At 50.6% G+C, this 17,704-nt stretch overlaps 1 protein-coding gene across 4 annotated transcripts in view; it reads right to left on the bottom strand.

Annotated features, from left to right (window-relative positions):
* Nucleotides 1-418: 418 nt before the first annotated feature.
* The window catches only part of Nos1 (nitric oxide synthase 1), a 104,723-nt gene continuing 87,437 nt past the window's right edge, over nt 419-17,704 (bottom strand). For 2 of the 4 annotated variants that reach the window (XM_075981930.1, XM_075981942.1), the window contains 8 exons: nt 16,980-17,149; nt 12,310-12,520; nt 11,599-11,686; nt 8,841-8,962; nt 7,047-7,195; nt 5,206-5,400; nt 2,936-3,054; nt 419-1,890 (listed from right to left, as the gene is read on the bottom strand). In XM_075981930.1, the coding sequence (XP_075838045.1) occupies nt 1,875-1,890; nt 2,936-3,054; nt 5,206-5,400; nt 7,047-7,195; nt 8,841-8,962; nt 11,599-11,686; nt 12,310-12,520; nt 16,980-17,149 (1,070 nt within the window). In that variant the 3' untranslated portion in view covers nt 419-1,874. The remainder of the gene's footprint in view (nt 1,891-2,935; nt 3,055-5,205; nt 5,401-7,046; nt 7,196-8,840; nt 8,963-11,598; nt 11,687-12,309; nt 12,521-16,979; nt 17,150-17,704) is intronic. The other 2 variants (XM_075981936.1, XM_075981922.1) reach the window with 1 other exon arrangement.

Genomic DNA, 17,704 nt, shown 5'->3' with positions numbered 1-17,704 from the left:
TCAGATCTGGGGAATCAACTACATCTTAGGAAGTGTCCGCAGAGGCTTGAAGGATTGAGAAGGAAGTCCCTGGGAAGAAAGTGGTGGGAACTGTGTTGGAGGGACCGTCAGAGGACACTGCCTTGCCTCCAGGCTACTGGGGGAAACATTGCTACTAACTGGGGCCAGGGGGTGATAACTGGGACAAATCCACATGCTAGTGATGGGATGTGGTGGGGGTGTCCGGAGCAGCATGAGACCTGTCTCTGAGTTTCGAGTTGAAGACTGAAGACTGGGGATGTTGATCAATTGGTAGAGTCCTTGCCTGGTATGCAGAAAATCGTGGGTTTGACACCCCCTTCCCCCTCCCAGCACAGTGTAAACTGGACATAGTTCATGCCTGTAATCTTAGCTAGGGAAGTAGAGGCAAGAGGATTAGCAATTCAAGGTCATGAGTTCAAAGCCAGCCTGGGCAACAGTAGACCCTGTCTGGGAAAATGGAAGGAAGGAAGGAAGGAAGGAAGGAAGGAAGGAAGGAAGGAAGGAAGGAAGGAAGGAAGGAAGGATTGACGTTCTTAGGTTTGGGTCCACAACCGTAAAGTCCTTGGCACTTTCTATATGGCAGCCCCAATACTTAGCATCAAGAGAGCCAGGCCCTGGCTCAGAATGTAGAGGAAATTTTTTGTTTCGTTTTTTCTGCATCACAGAACCAAACAAAAGCACAGAACATTGGACTCAGAGCCGACCTCTTGGGCCTACTGACTCAGAACACAGTTGCCTCCAAGGGCCAACTTGCCCCGGCTATGGCTGCTCGTTTTAGGGGTGGGGTGTGGGAGAGGAAATTATTCGCAAGTGGGAGGCAAGCCGATTTGGAGGAATAAAAACCAGCTATCTTCTTCTTCCTTGGTGTTTGCTTCCAGGCTCCAAAGCACTCCGGGAGGCACTTCCATTCCTTCAATAAGGGCAGACTTAGAGTTAGGCACACCCTTCCTTGGTGGCGAAGTCTCTACTCCCAGCATGCTTCCTTGCTCAGCATGGCTGCTGGGCTCATAGCTGGGGCTGCCTAGGTATAAGGAGGGAGCTCAAGGGCTGGTGGCCCCAGCTGGGGTGGGTGGGGGTGGGGAGGTGCTTGCCCAATTCACCATCTGGGTAAATCTCCCAGACAGACCTCTGCTGACAGGGGTCAGACTCTGAACACCTTGAATTCAAAAACTGACTCCTTCACAGGGACATCTTCCTCTCCATCACCTGCCTATCTCCCGCTGTGATTGGTTCACTAGATTAGTAAAGGGACTTGATGTGTTTCAGAGAGGCTGACACAGATCTGTCATGATGGACATGGAGAGGGATTAACAAAAGTTAGGAACACGTTTCATGACACTGAACGTCCTTCACGAAGGCAGTGGACACTGGACATCCTTCACAGAGGCAGAGGACTCAGGTAAGAGGGCAGAGAGTGACCTAGGCCTGTCACACACACGCACGCACGCACGGGAGGTGCTGAAGTGGTCAAGGGACTGGCTCAGGGTGACTCTGAAGCCCAGTGCCAGTTGCCTTCAGACCCCAACAGGAGTGACAGCCATGACCCGGTGGTTTCATGCGCCACAACCTGCCCTTGGCAACGAGCGGGTAGGGAGGGTGTAGTTTTGTAAGAGCCACTGCAGGGTACAGGGACAATGCATCGCAGGAGAAGAGGCAAGGAGAAAACCCAGGGTTGGGAGTGTGGGGTGGGAGGAAGGACCAGGACACAGCAACAGGACAAAAGGCAGGGTGGGTCACATGGGGTCCAATGGGGAAGGTTCAGCCATGTGTGTCCGCGGTTAGTCAACTGTGGCCGCCCTAGCTTGGGCACTTGGGGTGGCCACCCCACCATCCCATGGGGCAGGAGGATCCAGTTAGGAGCTGAAAACCCTGTTGAATGAGAGAGGGAGGGGGTTAGTGGCATAGAAGCCAGGCTCCTTAGCTTCCTTCAGGTGACCTGGGGGTGACAGAGGCAGCGCAGGAGGGCGAGTTCAGGCTAGCCTGGGCTACACAGACTCTCTCAGAAAAGCAAACCCCAAACAGACAATAAACAGACCAGAAGGAGTGGGAGAGATGTTCTAGTGGCTTAAAATTCTCACTGCTCTGACAGAGAACCCAGTTCGGTTTCCAGCACCCATGTGTGGCAGGCAGTTCACAATTGCCTCTAGCTCCAGGTCCAGCCAACACTCCCTTCTGGCCTCTGCAGGCACCTGATTCACAGGTGTGAATGTGTACACATGCAATAGAAGTGTAAGCTGCGTGGACAGGGAATGTTTGGAGATAGCCAAGCTGTCTGGAGGAGAAACAGTGATAAGTCTCCGGAAACAGCCATTCTGACTGGGAAAGAGACAACTGGGAGAAAGTTCTGCCTGTTTGAAGGGGAAGATCTGAGGGAAGGGAATGAGGAAGGCATCAGCACCCTGGTCCTCTTGCTGCACGCTGGGAGGTAAGGTTCAAATAGTGAGATTCCATCCCACCCTCATGACGCTTCAGGCTGTTTCCAGCAACTTCTAGAGGCTATTTTAATTTGCAACCATGACAATGTCTCCAGTAACTTCTGGGACAGGGGCAGGGAGCATCAAGAGTTATAGTAGTTGGCGGGGAGACCATGGTTCCACTAGGGGGCACCATAGCCAGGTGGAATTCTGACACTTTGGATTCTTGGTAGCCCTAGACCTTGCAAACCACTGTGACCTAACTTTTGAATGCCAGACTCAGCAGGATTGGGGTCACCTGGGGATGTGCACTCCTTTGTTTTATTGAGACGAGGTCCCACGTGTACCTCAAGCTGACCTCCAATGGGCAACCCTTTGCCCTGGTAACAGCAGGATCACAGCCATGCATTTTGGCCTGCCGACCCCCACCGTGAGAAACCTGGTCAAGCCCCAGCTGCAGCCCACTGCGGCCCCTCTCCCAGGGGCCGGAGAGGACTTACTCATCTGTGTCTTTTTTGCTCTCTTCAATGAAGGCAATGGACTCAGATCGAAGGCGGTTGGTCACTTCATATGTTCGCAGGGTGACTCCAAAGATGTCCTCATGGTACCGGTTGTCATCCTATGGACAGAAACAGCCAGGGGATGGATCAAAGGGCAGGTAAGGGATTGGAGAGGATCAGCCAGAGTGATACATGGAAGAACGTATACCCAGACAAGACAGAGACTGAGCTGAAAGTCCTGGGGTATCTTTGGTGACTAAGGCTGTGTGTGAGCAGGGCTCTGCCATTTTGTGCCCCTTGAGGCTGGGTGGCAAAGAATCTATGGGGTGAGCCTTTGCAAAAAGGGGGGCCGCCTTGAGGATTGCGAGCATAGAAGAAGCAACGAGGCCTGAAGGAAGCCTCCAATTCTCTCTCTCCTCCTTCCAACTCTCCCTGTAAGTTCAGATTCCAGCGAGGCTGAACTAAGTATGAAATGCCCCAGATTAATGGCACCAGCCGATGGGAGAGGGAAAAAAAAGTTGTTGTGGGGGAGCTAAATGGTACAGGCTTCCCCAGCACGTACAGACCCTGTGTTTCATCTCCAGCATAGGAGAAAGTGGGGTTAGGGGAGGGGGCAGATTCAGAAGGATGGGAGCTCCCTTGGCAGAAGTGAGGGGCCGACTGGGAAGTTAAGAAGAATATTCTTTTTTAAAAACTTATTTATTTTTATTTTATGCATCTTGGAGTGCAGGTGTCAGGTCCCCTGGAACTGGAGTTACAGACAGTTTGAGCTGCCAGCTGGGTGCTGGGAATTGAACCCAGGTCCTCTGGAAGAGCAGACAGTGCTCTTAACCATTGAGCCATCTCTCCTGCCCTAAGAAGAATACTCTCTAAGAGTGGCATCTTTGTGGTTAGGAGGAGATATTGATCTCAATGCTTATGAGAGCAGTGGCCAGGAGCTTGGCTTGGCTAGCAGGGCCCACGATAAACCCAGGTCTAGCACCCCGATTCTGCACCATGGCCCATGATGTACTCAATTCCAGCACCCTGGGTCTGCAGCAGGGCCCACATCTAGAGAGAGTGGGGGAGGTTTCTTTGCCCTAGTCTGCAAAGTTCCTGGGAAGCTATGAAGTTTTCCCAGGGGACTATGTCAAACACCAAGAGAGCGGCAGACTCCACAGCATCCCTTATGCCTGGCATGCCTTTTTCCTTCCCCATGTATCCATGTGGGTACATGTGTGTGTACGCACACGGGTGGAGGCCAGAGGGGGCACTGGGTATCTTTCTCGATCACTCTCCACTGATGGACTGGGCCAGGGGCTCTCACCGGAACCTAGAGCTCACTGGTCCAGCTGGTCTCACAGCCAACTTGCTCTGGAAGTCCCCAGCTCTGCTGTCTGTGTGTGCTGGGGCCACAGGCTCACCACCATGCCCACCTGGCAGCGGTATAAGTGCAGGGATTTGAACCCAGGTCTTCCAGCTTGCACAGCATGCACTTTCCCTGCTGAGCCATTTCTAATGGTTCCTGGCCAATTTCTAGCAGAAATCTCTTTCCCCTCACTGGGGTTTAGAATAAAGTTTAGAGAAAAGCTTCTAAAAACATGTTTGGTTACTGCTTGGGGCCTGGGAGGGAGTTCAGCAGGTAAAGGCACTTGCCACAAAGTCAGCTGACGTGGCTTGAATCCCCGAGATTCACGCGGTAGGAGTAAAGAACACTCGGAAAGGTGTCCTCTGACTTTCTCACGTGGACCGTGACATGCTCCACCCCTCCTCTACCCACGAGAAAACTTGATTGCTTCTCATTTAAGAAGGCAGTAGTGGGATGGGACCACCTCTGGGATTCAATCTCTGCTTGGTGGGGGGCGGTGGTCACAAGGTGGGACTCTGCTGGGGAAGCTGTCCTAGGCTGTAACCTAGCCTTCCAGTGTCCTTCCTCTAGGGTGGGCGTACTCCATGCCAGGCACATGGTTTCGTGATCAAGCACGAGGTCCGGCCTCCAGCTTCCACCTGCCCCCTTTGGATGAGCCTTTTGTTTAGTGCCAACCATACGCAAGTGCATGGGGCTGAGGGCAGCCTGACTTGGGGGTCGGGAAGCGCTGAGTCGGGACGGCATCTGTGTAACTACCCACAGGCTCGCCCTCTGGTCATTTTCACATAGAGAGCCTAAGACCAGATAGACTGTGTGTATGTGTGTGCCTGCGTGCCTGGCTGTGCATCCCCTCTGGGCTGTGGCTGGGCACTGATTGGGAGAGGGGGAAACTCCCAGCCCCTGGGTGCCAGCTGTCACTCACCCGCAGTCTGCTGAGGAACACACCAGCATCCTCCTCTGAGAGCTTCCCCTGCTGCGTCATTATGCGCTGGATGGCTTTGAGGACATCGGCGGCCATGGTGACATCCCCACAGACATAGATGTGGCCTCCTTGCTCCTTCAGGGCGCGGTACACAGGCTCCGCCAGCTGCTCCTGCAGCACGTCCTGCACGTATTTCTGCAGAAGAGGACGCCCAGAGAAGAGGGGCTGCTGTAAGAGGCTCTTGTTCCCCAGCCCCAGAGGAAGCAGAGTGTGATGTGGGGGCTTATGGGTAGGGGATATTTTGTGAGGTAACCTCAGGGAAATGGGATGAGGGACCAGGAAGAGTGCAACGGGACCAAACCTCAGTGTGTAGTGAGCTGATCCCAACCTCGGGGGCAGCTTGAGCTGTCTGCTGAGGACACTCCCGGGGAGGGCTCCCTCGGTCACCTCCGGGAGGACCGCCCCAGCATGCACGGTTCATTTTGACTGTCAGCTTGATAAAAGCTTTAGGTGTCTATGAGGGGGTTAATGTGGGTGGGCACGCCCACTCTGAACATGCGGCACTGTTCCATAGGCCAGGTTCTGGACTGACTTAAGGAGAAGGCAAGCGAGTACCAGCATTTGCTATCTCTCTCTGCTCTCAGTTACACAGGTGGCCATGTGGTTCAGGCTCCTGCTGCAATGGCTCCTCACCATGGTGGACTGCAGACTGTACTCCCTGTGAGCTCACACAAAACCTCCCTTACTGAAGTGGCTTTTGTCAAGTATTTTGTTACAGCCGTGAGACAAGTAACTGAAACACAAAAGCCTTAGCTATCTTTTCCTTTCCCCAAGGAAAGATGGTGGCTGCCATTGGGTCAGAGACACTCAGGCAGGAAGTCAGGGATGGAGCAAGGTAACAGGGCTGCTGGCCTCCCACCCCACCACCACAGTAAGCTGGCTGTTACAGCAATGGTGGGCAGGAGGGCAGAAGTTTTATTTTTAGCTCAAGTCCATCATTGTGGGGACATCACAGTGGTGGGAACATGAAGTGGCCAGTCACATCCACAGTGGAGGGCAGGGAGGAATGGACGCATGATGCTCAGTTTGCTCCTGCCTTTTCCTTCCTTCCTTCCTTCCTTCCTTCCTTCCTTCCTTCCTTCCTTCCTTCCTTCTTTCCTTCCTTCCTTCCTTCCTTCCCTCCTTCCTTCCTTCTTTCCTTCCTTTCTTCCTTCCTTCCTTCCTTCTTTACTTTCTCTCTCTCCCTCCCTCCTTCCCTCCCTCTTTCTTTCTTCCTCTTTTTTTCCTTTCCTTTCTTTCCTTTCTTTTTTTTTTCGGCTTTTTGAGACAGGGTTTCTCTGCAGCTTTGGAGCCTGTCCTGGAACTCATTCTGTAGACCAGGCTGGACTCAAACTCAGAGATCCGCCTGCCTCTGCTTCCCGATTGCTGGGATTAAAGGCGTGCGCCACCACTGCCTGGCACTCCTGCCTTTTCATTCGGTCCAAAGGTCCCACCCATGAACGGTGCTGTTTACATTCAGAGCAAGTCTACCCACTTTGATGAGCCCAATTAAGAAATCTCCCTCCAACACATCCACAGGCCAACCTAATCCAGACAATCCTCTTTGAGCCCTTTTCCTGGGCGATTCTAGAGAGTTTCAAGTGGGAAATAAAATCATGTGTGTACACTGGGTGTGGCCAGGGGTGGCTGGCTTACCTATGACCTGTCACATGTGTGTGTTGCTGTGCACAGGCACAGTCATGCATGCACACTGGGTGTGGCTGGCTTACCTTTGGCCTGTTGTGTGTGTGTTGACACTCATAAGTGCACTCATGCACGCATACTGGGCGTGGCCGGCTTACCTTTGGCCTGTCAGGTTCCCGGGAATAGGCAGTATACAGCTCTCGGAAGACACCCTTGTTCTTGGCCTGCAGGGTCTCCTCTCTGTAGATATGATCTATCTTGGATTGTCGACACCCAAAGACCAGGACCATGGGGCAGGGATTCATTCCTGGGGACCCAGAAGACCCTGTATCACACATGGCTTTGATGCCCAAGTAGGCAGTGGTTAAACTACAGGAACTGGGGTGCCAGGAACTCAGGGTGTGACATACATGGGGCAAGTGGTTAAACACACAGCCACACCCCCATGTTTTCACCCACGCACACAGACAAGCACAGCCTGTGGAAACAGGGGACAATCCTTTCCTGGTCTCACTCCTTCGCAGCCTGCTACTGGAAAATGCTCAGACCTGATGGCCCAGGTCTGAGTCCTGGCTCTGCATGACCCTGAGCCAAGTCACTTCTTTCTCAGAGCCTCAGTTTCCCCACGTGAAAATGGAACCAGAAGCGACCGCCCAGGATGCAAGGGAAAGGGCGATTACAGGATGAAATCTGCAGGTGCCCCAGTCCTTCAGATAAAATAGCACAGCATTGTCTAGAACCCCTATACGTCTTCCTTTGTGCCTCCACTTACCTCTCTAAGCAATAGATGCAGTGTAAACTCTCTATTGTTATACTGCACTGTTTAAGGGGAAAATATGTAGATGTTCAATACAGACTCCATGTTTTTTTCAATTATTTGATGTGCAGTTGGGGAATCAGAATCAGAACTGGGTATATGGGGTGATGGTAATACCACTAACCACCTCCTGGGGTCGCTGTTCTGTTGGAAACAGTTGTGTGGGGCATTTATGTTTCCTTCCTTCCTTCCTTCCTTCCTTCCTTCCTTCCTTCCTTCCTTCCTTCTTTCCTTCCTTCCATTTTTCTCTCTCTATCTCTTTCTTTTTCCTCCCTCCTTCCCACCCTCCCTCCCTTCCTTCCTTTTCTTCTCTCCCTACCTCTTTCTTTCTTCCTTCCTTCCTTCCTTCCTTCCTTCCTTCCTTCCTTCCTTTCTTTCTTTCTTTCTTTTTTTTTTTTTTGATTTTTCGAGACAGGGTTTCTCTGTAGCTTTTGGTTCCTGTCCTGGAACTAGCTCTTGTAGACCAGGCTGGCCTCGAACTCACAGAGATCCGCCTGCCTCTGCCTCCCGAGTGCTGGGATTAAAGGCGTGCGCCACCACCGCCCGGCATTTCTTTCTTTCTTTCTTTTTCCTTCATTTATCTATTTACTTAAATTAATCCTCCCTGGTCAGGAACTATGTACACCAGGCTGACCTGGAACTCACAGAGATCCCTCTGCCTCGGAGCCCTGGGATTAAGGGCAGTGCCAGCACAGCCTGTCCAGGTTTTACATTTGTACTGTCCTCATGTCTTATACAGCTGGACTCCTTCCTTGATGCCTCTGCAACTGGGATCTTTTCTCTCCTTTTTCCAAACCTGAACTTATCTCACTCGGCAAGGCCTGCTCTTGTGGTAGTTCATGAGGTAGTCACATGCTCAAATCCATTCAACAAGATTGTGTGCCTTTCCTTGGTGGCATATTAGGCTTTTAGGATCAACTCTTAAGCCAAGGAAATGCCTGCTGCAGATGAGATTTCAGGCTCCTGGGACAGGCTGTGGAGCAGGTCTGTTTGGTGGGCTGTTCAAACTGCTCCTGTGGCCACATCGGTATGGCAACCCTTCCAACCCCTCCTTTCCCCTCCTCAGACAGTGAGGTGAAGCAGGGGCCCTCCCGTCTCTCAAGTCAGAAGTCAGTGGCCCCTGGTCCATATATACCTTTGTGTTGAATGTCAAATTGTCGCTGTTGCCAGAAGCTTCTGAAGGGTGCGATGCCGGTGCCTGGGCCAACCAGGATGCAAGGGACCTGGGGATTTCGAGGCAGGTGGAAGCTAGGGGCACTGGGTAAAAAAGACAGAAGCTTCACTGTGTGCAGCCATCTTAGAGAGTTGTCTGTTCCTTAGTGGGACCATGGGCCCCTTTAGCGTGAGAACTAGCAGAGTAATTTAAAAGTGAGTTTGCTGGAGCTTGCCTCTTCCTCCATTCCCATCACTTAGCGTCAGGATAAGCCCCAAGGACAAGAAGCCTGAGCTAACTTGGACTTCCTCTGTGTTCTGGCTTTGAGAGTGGGCACCCCTTTGTTGGGGAGCTATTGTATGCATTATGGGAGTTCAAGCACCACCCTGGGCTCCTACCAAGTTGATGTCAGGAATAACTCTGGAGTGATGACTGTCAAAAACATCCTTGGACATCAACAAATGTCCCCAGGGTGGTAGACAGAGGGAGAAAATCACCCTGGATTGAATTTTAAGTTAAAATTTCAACTGTGTGTGAGTTTATGTGCATGTGTATGTGTGTGCATGTATGTATGTGTGTATGCATGTATGTGTGCATGTTTGTCTGTACATGTGCATGCATGAATGTTTGTGTGTCAGTATATGTGCGCATGTGTGCATGTGTATGTGTGTATGCATGTATGTGTGCATGTTTGTCTGTACATGTGCATGTATGAATGTTTGTGTGTGGGTATTGGGTATATGTGCGTGTGTGCGCGTGTGTATGTTTGTCTGTACATGTGCATGTATGAATGTTTGTGTGTGGGTATATGTGCATGTGCGTGTGTGTATGTGTGTATGTGTGTCTGCACATGTGCATGTATGAATGTTTGTGTGTGGGTATATGTGCGTGTGTGTATGTGTGTCTGCACATGTGCATGTGTGAATGTTTGTGTGTGGGTATATGTGCGTGTGTGTATGTGTGTATGTTTGTCTGCACATGTGCATGTATGAATGTTTGTGTGTGGGTATATGTGCATGTGTGTGCGTGTGTATGTGTGTCTGCACATGTGCATGTATGAATGTTTGTGTGTGGGTATGTGTGCATGTGTATGTGTGTCTGCACATGTGCATGTATGAATGTTTGTGTGTGGGTATATGTGCGTGTGTATGTGTGTGTATGCGTGTATGTTTGTCTGCACATGTGCATGTGGATGTCGGATGTCAACATCGAATGTCTTTCTATCATTTTCCACTTTACTTTTTGAGCCAGGTTTTTCCATGGAACCTGGAGTTCCCCGATTCAGAGGCTGCCACTAAGCTCTGTGAACCTGCCTGTCACCTGCCTGTCTCTGCCTCCTCAGGCTTGAGTCACCCTGCCTGGCTTTTAAGATGGTGCTGGGATTTGGGTTCAGATCCTTACACCTGTAAAACAGCACTGAGCCATTGCCCCAGGCCCTGATTTCAGCTTTCTCTTCCACTCTTGAGAAGCAGTCCTCAGTCATCCACGAGGTCTTTAATCAGGGGGTCGCAGACACCAGTGCTGGAATGAGCTACCTGGGGATGCTAACATGGATGTGCCCAGGCTATGTGGTCAGGCTGCACTTTAAGACTCTTGCTTACAAGCGACTCTCCGAGACTCTGATGTGGACGGTAGGCGGTGCATACTGCCAACATTCTACCCTCCACAGGAGAAAAGAGTGGTGGCCAAACCAGTGTTGGATCAGTTTCCATTGATGAAAGAACTGTATATGAGGTAAGGGTCCCAGCTCAGGACCATTCTTAAAATGGGGAAATCTTCTCTGGATGGGGGTGTTTAGTACATCCCAATCTCTGAGAAACCGGAGTGAGAACCAGAAAGAAAAGCCATCGAGACGGTTCAGCAGGTCAAACACATCCTGTGCAAGCCTGCCGTAGCTTTCCCTGTTTACGAGACTCAGAAAGGACATCCACTAAAGAAGTGTAAAGCATATAAGGTTGAGCAATCTCAAAAGATAGTTTTGGATGGTCACGCAAGCTGTGATGTAAAGTAAATTAGGTACAACACTTTGGACTCAACACGATAGGATATAGGATATTTCCTCTGAATCTGTCAGATGCAAATGAGCTAGACATTGTTGATGTACTTATTGCCTGGATATACTGTATATAGTAATTGTACTTAGTGTATATGGTTTTTCTTATATTAATTATGACAAAAAGGGGAAATATAGAGATACTTTATTTGTGTTTTAATAAACAAAGCTTGCCTAGGTCTGAGTTCAATCCCCAGGACCTATGTAAAAGTGGAAGGGGAGAAGTGACCCACGGAGGTTGTCTTGTGGTCTTCATGTGTGTGCCACACTCACAAATCACACACACATACTGGTACATAAAAAGAAAAAAAATTATCCAGGTGTGTCTTTTGCCCTCTACCTATCACCTCAGAGACACCTGAAGATGTCTGAAGACATTTCGGGTTGCCACGGGACACCTGACAATGTCTTTCGGGTTGCCACATCATCAAGGATAGATTGCCCACTAAAGGTCAAGACCCCCTTCTCATGGTCTTGTATAAGTATTTATTACCCAGATACCCGGCTGGATGTGTGTCCCTCGATCCTGTCTCCCTAGCGACTGGAAATGATGCAGACATTGGTGCTACCCCTGCCCCACCCGCCATCTATCTAGAGCCCTTCAGGCTGAGCCTTCTAGTACCCTAATGCACGGGACCAACGCGCTGATAGGAGATGGCCTTGCGCCTCTCCTCATCTGTCACTCACCCTCTCACGAAGCAGGGGACTACGTCATCAGCCTGTATCCGGTTGAGCCAGGAGGAGCACACGCCGTGGTGAATGGGTCCTTCCCCATCTAACAGAACGAGCAGGTGGTTCAGACCATCACGCCACGCACTGTCTCACTCCTCCAGTCCCAACCCCAGCCTCACCCGCAGTGAAGTATCTCCCAGCTCAATGCCAAGGGTTGTGCCTCGGAGTTCCAGACCTGGATCCCTGCTCTGAAGGGGAGGAGGAGCTGGTACACTCAGAGTGAGTTGAGTGTGCAAGTGCATAGGGTTTGGATCGGTCTGGGTGTGAATACTCAGAGGACCTGGGTCAGGGTGTTCTGAATGGCTTCTTCATCCTGTCTCAGAGTCTCTAGGCACTGTGCACTTCAGGGGCTTGATCTCAAGGGAAAGACATCACAGTGGTGTCTGTGCTATTTAGCCTGTGTGATGCTCCTGAGAATGCTGCCTGGCAGGGTGGACAGGGTGAGAGAAGGCCTAGGTGACCCCCCAGACACACACCTTGCCTATTCCTAACCATATTCAGGGTTAGCTCAGCTATGGGACACACTCCATTCCATGGGCTTGGCGGGCAGTGTCCTGTAAGAATTGGGGATCGGATCCACAGGTCATTCAAGGAGAGACCTCCAGATACCATGAGGGGGAATGCAGATTCAGGAATCCCCCAGATAGAGCTTCCCCACGTACGCACCTCTAGTGTGGTAGGAGACAATGGCCACAGTGAGGTGCACTTCGTCGGGGTACATGTCTGGGGAGGAGCTGATGGAATAGTAGCGAGGCTGCAACAGGGACAACTGGGTGAGGAGAAGTGTGGCCGGCATCTGGATGGACGGGAACTCCTCCAGCACCTCCACAATAGTGGGGTTCTTGCCCCATTTCCACTCCTCATATTCCTGCAGCCCCTGTGAGAAGAGGACAAAGAGGGGCTTGAGTCAGTGGGGCCTGGAGGAAGACCAGGGGAGCAGTGAGCTGACCTGAGGGTATTCCGTACCTACAGTGGGGCTAGGCAGCTCTGGCTTTGAAATAGAGCCTCTCTTAAGATAGTGGTTCAAGTGTGAAGTGTCTCCCACAGGCTGTGTTTGGACACTTGGGTCTCAGTTGGCAGTGCTGCTTTGGAAAGTTGTAGAATCTTTAGAGGTAGAGCCTAGCTGGAGGAAGTGAGTCACTGAGGGTGGGCCTTCAGCTTTTATAGCCTAATCCACTTCCTGTTGACTCTGCTTCCTGACTGCTGTTGCAATGTGACCAGCTGCCTCATCTGACTGTGGCTATACCTTCCCTCTCATGATGGCTGCTCTCTGTGGCCTCTCTTGCCTTAGTTGCCTATTATTGGGCATTTGGTCACAGAGATGGCCATAGCTATTCTGAAATACCAATACCCCAGGATAGTTAATTGGTTCAGTAGAAATCTATCACTCACGTCCAGGAGGTTCGTGGTTGGGGACCAGCAGATTTGGTGTCTGGGGAGAATCTACTTTGGTGTAGATCCTATAGATCATGTAGATCCCAGTGGTGCCTACGTGTCTACATGTGGCAGAAGGGAGAAGCAGATTTCCTGGCTTCTTTTTATAAAAATGTCTATCTGGCCTATGGGGGTAGGTCCTTGATTCAATTGCCTTGCAAAAGCCTCTCCCCTCTCTCTTCCCTTCTTCCTTCCTTCCTTTTTCTTTCTTTCTTCCCTCCCCTTCCTTCCTCCCTCCCTCCCTCCTTCTCTCCCTCCCTCCCTTCTTTTCTCCCTCCCTCCCTCCTTCTCTCCCTCCATTCTTCCCTCTCTTCCTCTTCTTTCCCTCCCTCTCCCTTCTCTCTCTGCCCCCCCTTGTAGCACCAGTCCTTGTGACTGAATTCAGAGCCTTGAGCACGTGACTGTAGCCTCCAGCTATCAAGCTGCACCCCCAACCCCATCCCTACCTCTTGATGTCACCCCCTGATAAGTGACACACCCAATCTAACCGAGGGAGTTAATTTCAATGTGAGAAGCCTAGGGGCCATAAACACTCACTCTGCAGCAATGGCTTATTATCATCCCATCTCACAGATGAGGTTACAGAGACACAGAGTCCTGGTAAGCTAGGACTAGGCCTTGTGTCTGAGCCGGGAATGGCCACCTCTAGCTGGCACACAGATCCACAGCGGCCATGTTTGTGTGGCCTGTGAGGTAAGAATTGTTTCTACGTTTAAAAAGATTTACTTTAAGCCGGGCGGTGGTGGCGCACGCCTTTAATCCCAGCACTCGGGAGGCAGAGGCAGGTGGATCTCTGTGAGTTCAAGACCAGCCTGGTCTACAAGAGCTAGTTCCAGGACAGGCTCCAAAACCACAGAGAAACCCTGTCTTGAAAAACCAAAAAAAAAAAAAACCAAAAAAAAAAAAAAGATTTACTTTAAATTTTTATTTGTGTGTATGTGTCTCTATGTCTTTGTGTACACATGTGTGCGTGTATGTGTGTGCACGTGTCTGTGTGTCTGTGTGTGAGTGCTTACAGAGGCCAGAAGAGGGCGTCAGATTCCCTGGAGCTGGGATTACAGACAGTGGTGAGCTATCTGCTGTGGATGCTAAGCATTAAACCAGTCTTTGCAGGAACAGCAAGTTCCTTAAACGCTGAGCCACCTCTCCAGGTGTTTTTAAAGGTATCCATTTCCAACGCTGAGCCCCATTGGCCTCCAGCTGCTGCAGGCAGCCTCACTCACTTGTCTTACTGCTGGGTCTAAATCCCCAGCGAGAAGCAGCCTAAAGAAGGTGGGTTTGTTTTGGATTACGATTCAAGGAGACACAGCCAATCATGGTGGATGAGGGACTGCAGGAATAGGAGGTGGCCATCCCATTGCACACATGCAGCAGGAGTGAGGCAGAGGATACGTGGGGACATGGAACTGGGATCTAAGACCAAGACCTAACAACCCACTTCTTCTAGGGAGGCCCTGCCCGTTAAAAGTTTCATAGTGTTTTCAAACAGTGCCCCCAGCGGTGGACCAAGGAGGAGCGTGTGTGTGTGTGTGTGTGTGTGTGTGTGTGTCTATATGGGAGTATGTGCACTTGAGGTCAGGTGCCAGCAGAGGCCAGAGGCCCTAATCTCCTGGACCTGGAGTTAACAGACAATTGTAAGCCACCTGATGTCGGTACTGGGAACCACACTTGGGTCCTCTAGAAGATCGGCAAGTTCTATGAACAGCTGAACAAACTCTCCAGCCCCACGTTTCAGATTCAAAACATCAGAGGTCTCGTGACAGAGAGCCTCTAGGGGAAGACTCTGGACAGGCATGCATCTAACACTGACTTCCTTGGGCAGTGACCTCTACCTGAACTGCATTCGGCAGCTGTGCTACTGCTGGGCATGGATTCCTGCAGGATGTTCAAGCTCAGGACAGATGCCAAGGTGACTCTTTCAGGGAGCCATGACTTTGGCTCTAGGAACACCCAAGGACCATGGGCATTTTTTCAGAAACCACATTGCAAGTGGTACACTTCCATCTGACCTTGCTCCTTTCCTTCTTCTCTGGGGTCTGCTTTGTTTTGCAGTCTGACCATTCCCTCCCAGCTCCCTCTACCTCCCAGCCTATTTTCTCTCTCACAGGTATTTCTTTCTGACAACAACAACAATAATAAAATTCCACTCACTTGTCTTGGAGACTCTGTGCTTTCCGGAAGAAATGAACTTTATATGAAACTCTCTCTCAAAGAATACTATGCAAAATGTTCCCCCGTCATACTCACCCCCGCCACCATTAATCACAAGTTTCTAGTCCAAATTATACATCTTCTAAAAGTTATAAAATGCAGCTAAGCTTAGGATGCAAAATGACGGCCACCCGTTCTACCACGGCCATCTGTCTCCTGCTCCCCATTCGGAGTCCTCGCTGCCTTCTGGTGTTTATTTTCACTTTTCTCGATAATGTGCACTTGCTAATGAGCCTCCCTCTTGCTACTCACCACCCAGTCCACTTTCTTGGATAGCAAAAGAAATGGCCTCTGCCGGGGGGGGGGCTGCTTCCTTGGAAGGAGACCCCCCTTCCTGGAAACATTGGGGTTGGGTGGTCTACCTGAGTAGGTAGGTGTCTTTATTTTAAATTATATTAGTTTAAAAATTTTCGACTTAAGCTAGGAGGTGGTCCCAGAACTCGGGAGGCAGAGGCAGGTGGATCTCTGTGAGTTCAAGGCCAGCCTGGTCTACAAGAGCTAGTTCCAGGACAGGCACCAAAGCTACAGAGAAACCCTGTCTCAAAAAACAAAACAACAACAGCAAAAAATTTTAGATTTATTTTATGTGTCTGAATGTTTTTCCTGAGTGTGTGTGTGTGCGTGCGTGTGTGTGTGTGTGTGTTTACCATGAGTGTGCCTGGTGATTCCAAAGGTCAGAAGAGGTTATCTGATTCCCTGGAACTGGGCTTATGAGTTGCCATGTGGGTTCTGGGAATAAAACCCTGGTCCTCGGGTCCTCTGCAAGAACAGCCAGTGCTCCAAAGGGTTGAGACATCTCTTCATCTCTTATGTTTTGTGCACAGGAGAGTGTCTGAGTGTGAGAGTATGAGTGTATGTGCACACACAAGGAGAATTCAGAGGGCAGTTTTCAGGAGTAACTTCTCCTTCCGCCGTGTGGGCCCAGGGGATTGAACTGAGCCTAGGTTGTCAGCAGGTGCCTTTATCCACTGAGCCATCTTGCAAGCCCTGTTTTTGTTTTTTGACAAGTCTCATGCATTCCAGGCTGACACTGAATTCTCTGTGTAGGTGAAGATGACCTTGAACTCCTGATCCTCCTGCCTCCTTGGTCTAGTTCACATCTAGTTCATGTGGTACTGGGGATTAAAGCCAGGACTTTCTGTGTACTTGGCAGGAGCTCTACCCACTGGGCCACATCCCCAGCCTTAGGTGCCCTACTGAACAAGGACAGAGAGCATCTTGGGTAGGGACCTTTGTGGTATCTAGGCAAGGGTGGTAAAGCTGCTGGGTTTATCTGATCACCAGGATCACCAGAGGTCTCTTGTCTCTTTTCTAGCAACCTTTTTTTTTTTTTTTTTTTTTTTTAGCTATTCTGGACCAGAAAATACCACTGTTACTACCACCAGAATCAAACTCCTATCTGTAAACCCGCTGTGAGGATCTCTGCTACCTTTGCTTCCATGCATGGGTTAAGCTGGCGCCGACAAAAGCTGAAAACCACAAAGGAAGGCAGTAAGAGTTATTATAGCAATGCCTGCTGAGTTTCAGGAAGGGTCCCTTTCAGTTTACCAGGCTTGAGAGCTGGGAGTCAGAAGGGACAAACCAATATGGCGACCATATGCAAACGAGGCCACGCCCCTTACTCACGACTGCCATCTGCTGTGAAAAGTTGGAAGAGCATATTCATTGCTTTTCCAAGACCCGGGACCAACCTTGCTGAGGACCAGCAGCCGCTGCTTCTCTTTCTCGCTGGTGGCCAGGGAGGCGAACTGCTGCAGCTGCAGGGGCGTGGGTGGCGTGGTGATGTCTAGGTAGTACTTGAAGGCCTGGAAGATGGTGCAGGGTGGGAGGCGAGGCTCATCCTTCCAATTGCTGATGACGCCTGGGGAGGCACAGGGGGGACAATGCTCAGGTCACCTAATCCTCACCACACTCGTCACCCCAGGTGTGGAAGAGGAAGCACAGAGAAGTGAAGGAATTTGTCTAAGGGCCATACAGCTTTCCCGGTGCAAAGGCAGGCCTTCTAGCCTCACCCCTGGCTCTAACTACGCTGTACCCCTGGCTCTCCATGTCCATGGCAGAGGAATGAAAGCAATGGAGAGAGAGAGAGAGAGAGAGAGAGAGAGAGAGAGAGAGAGAGAGAGAGAGAGAGAGAGAGACTTCATCTGTACTGAAATGTACACTTTTTTCCTTGTCATTATCCGTAAACACTATGGTGTAGTGACCATTTATAGGGCATTTATATCACACTGGGTAAGCCATCTAGAGAGGGTTTAAAGTATGCAGGAGGACGCACATAGTAGCATGTAGATACCACAGTGTGCGTAGGTGTTATGTAAACATAACACCTTTTCCATAAGGACTTGGGTATGCATGGATTCTGGCATCTTCTAGGGGTCCTGGAACCCTTCCTCCATGGGGGGAGGACTATTCTGTG

The sequence above is a fragment of the Microtus pennsylvanicus genome, chromosome 1 (genome assembly GCF_037038515.1).
Source record: "Microtus pennsylvanicus isolate mMicPen1 chromosome 1, mMicPen1.hap1, whole genome shotgun sequence".
Taxonomy (NCBI): Eukaryota; Metazoa; Chordata; class Mammalia; order Rodentia; family Cricetidae; genus Microtus; species Microtus pennsylvanicus.
The sequence above is the reverse complement of the archived record's forward strand: the minus strand, read 5'-3'. Positions and strand labels throughout refer to the sequence as shown.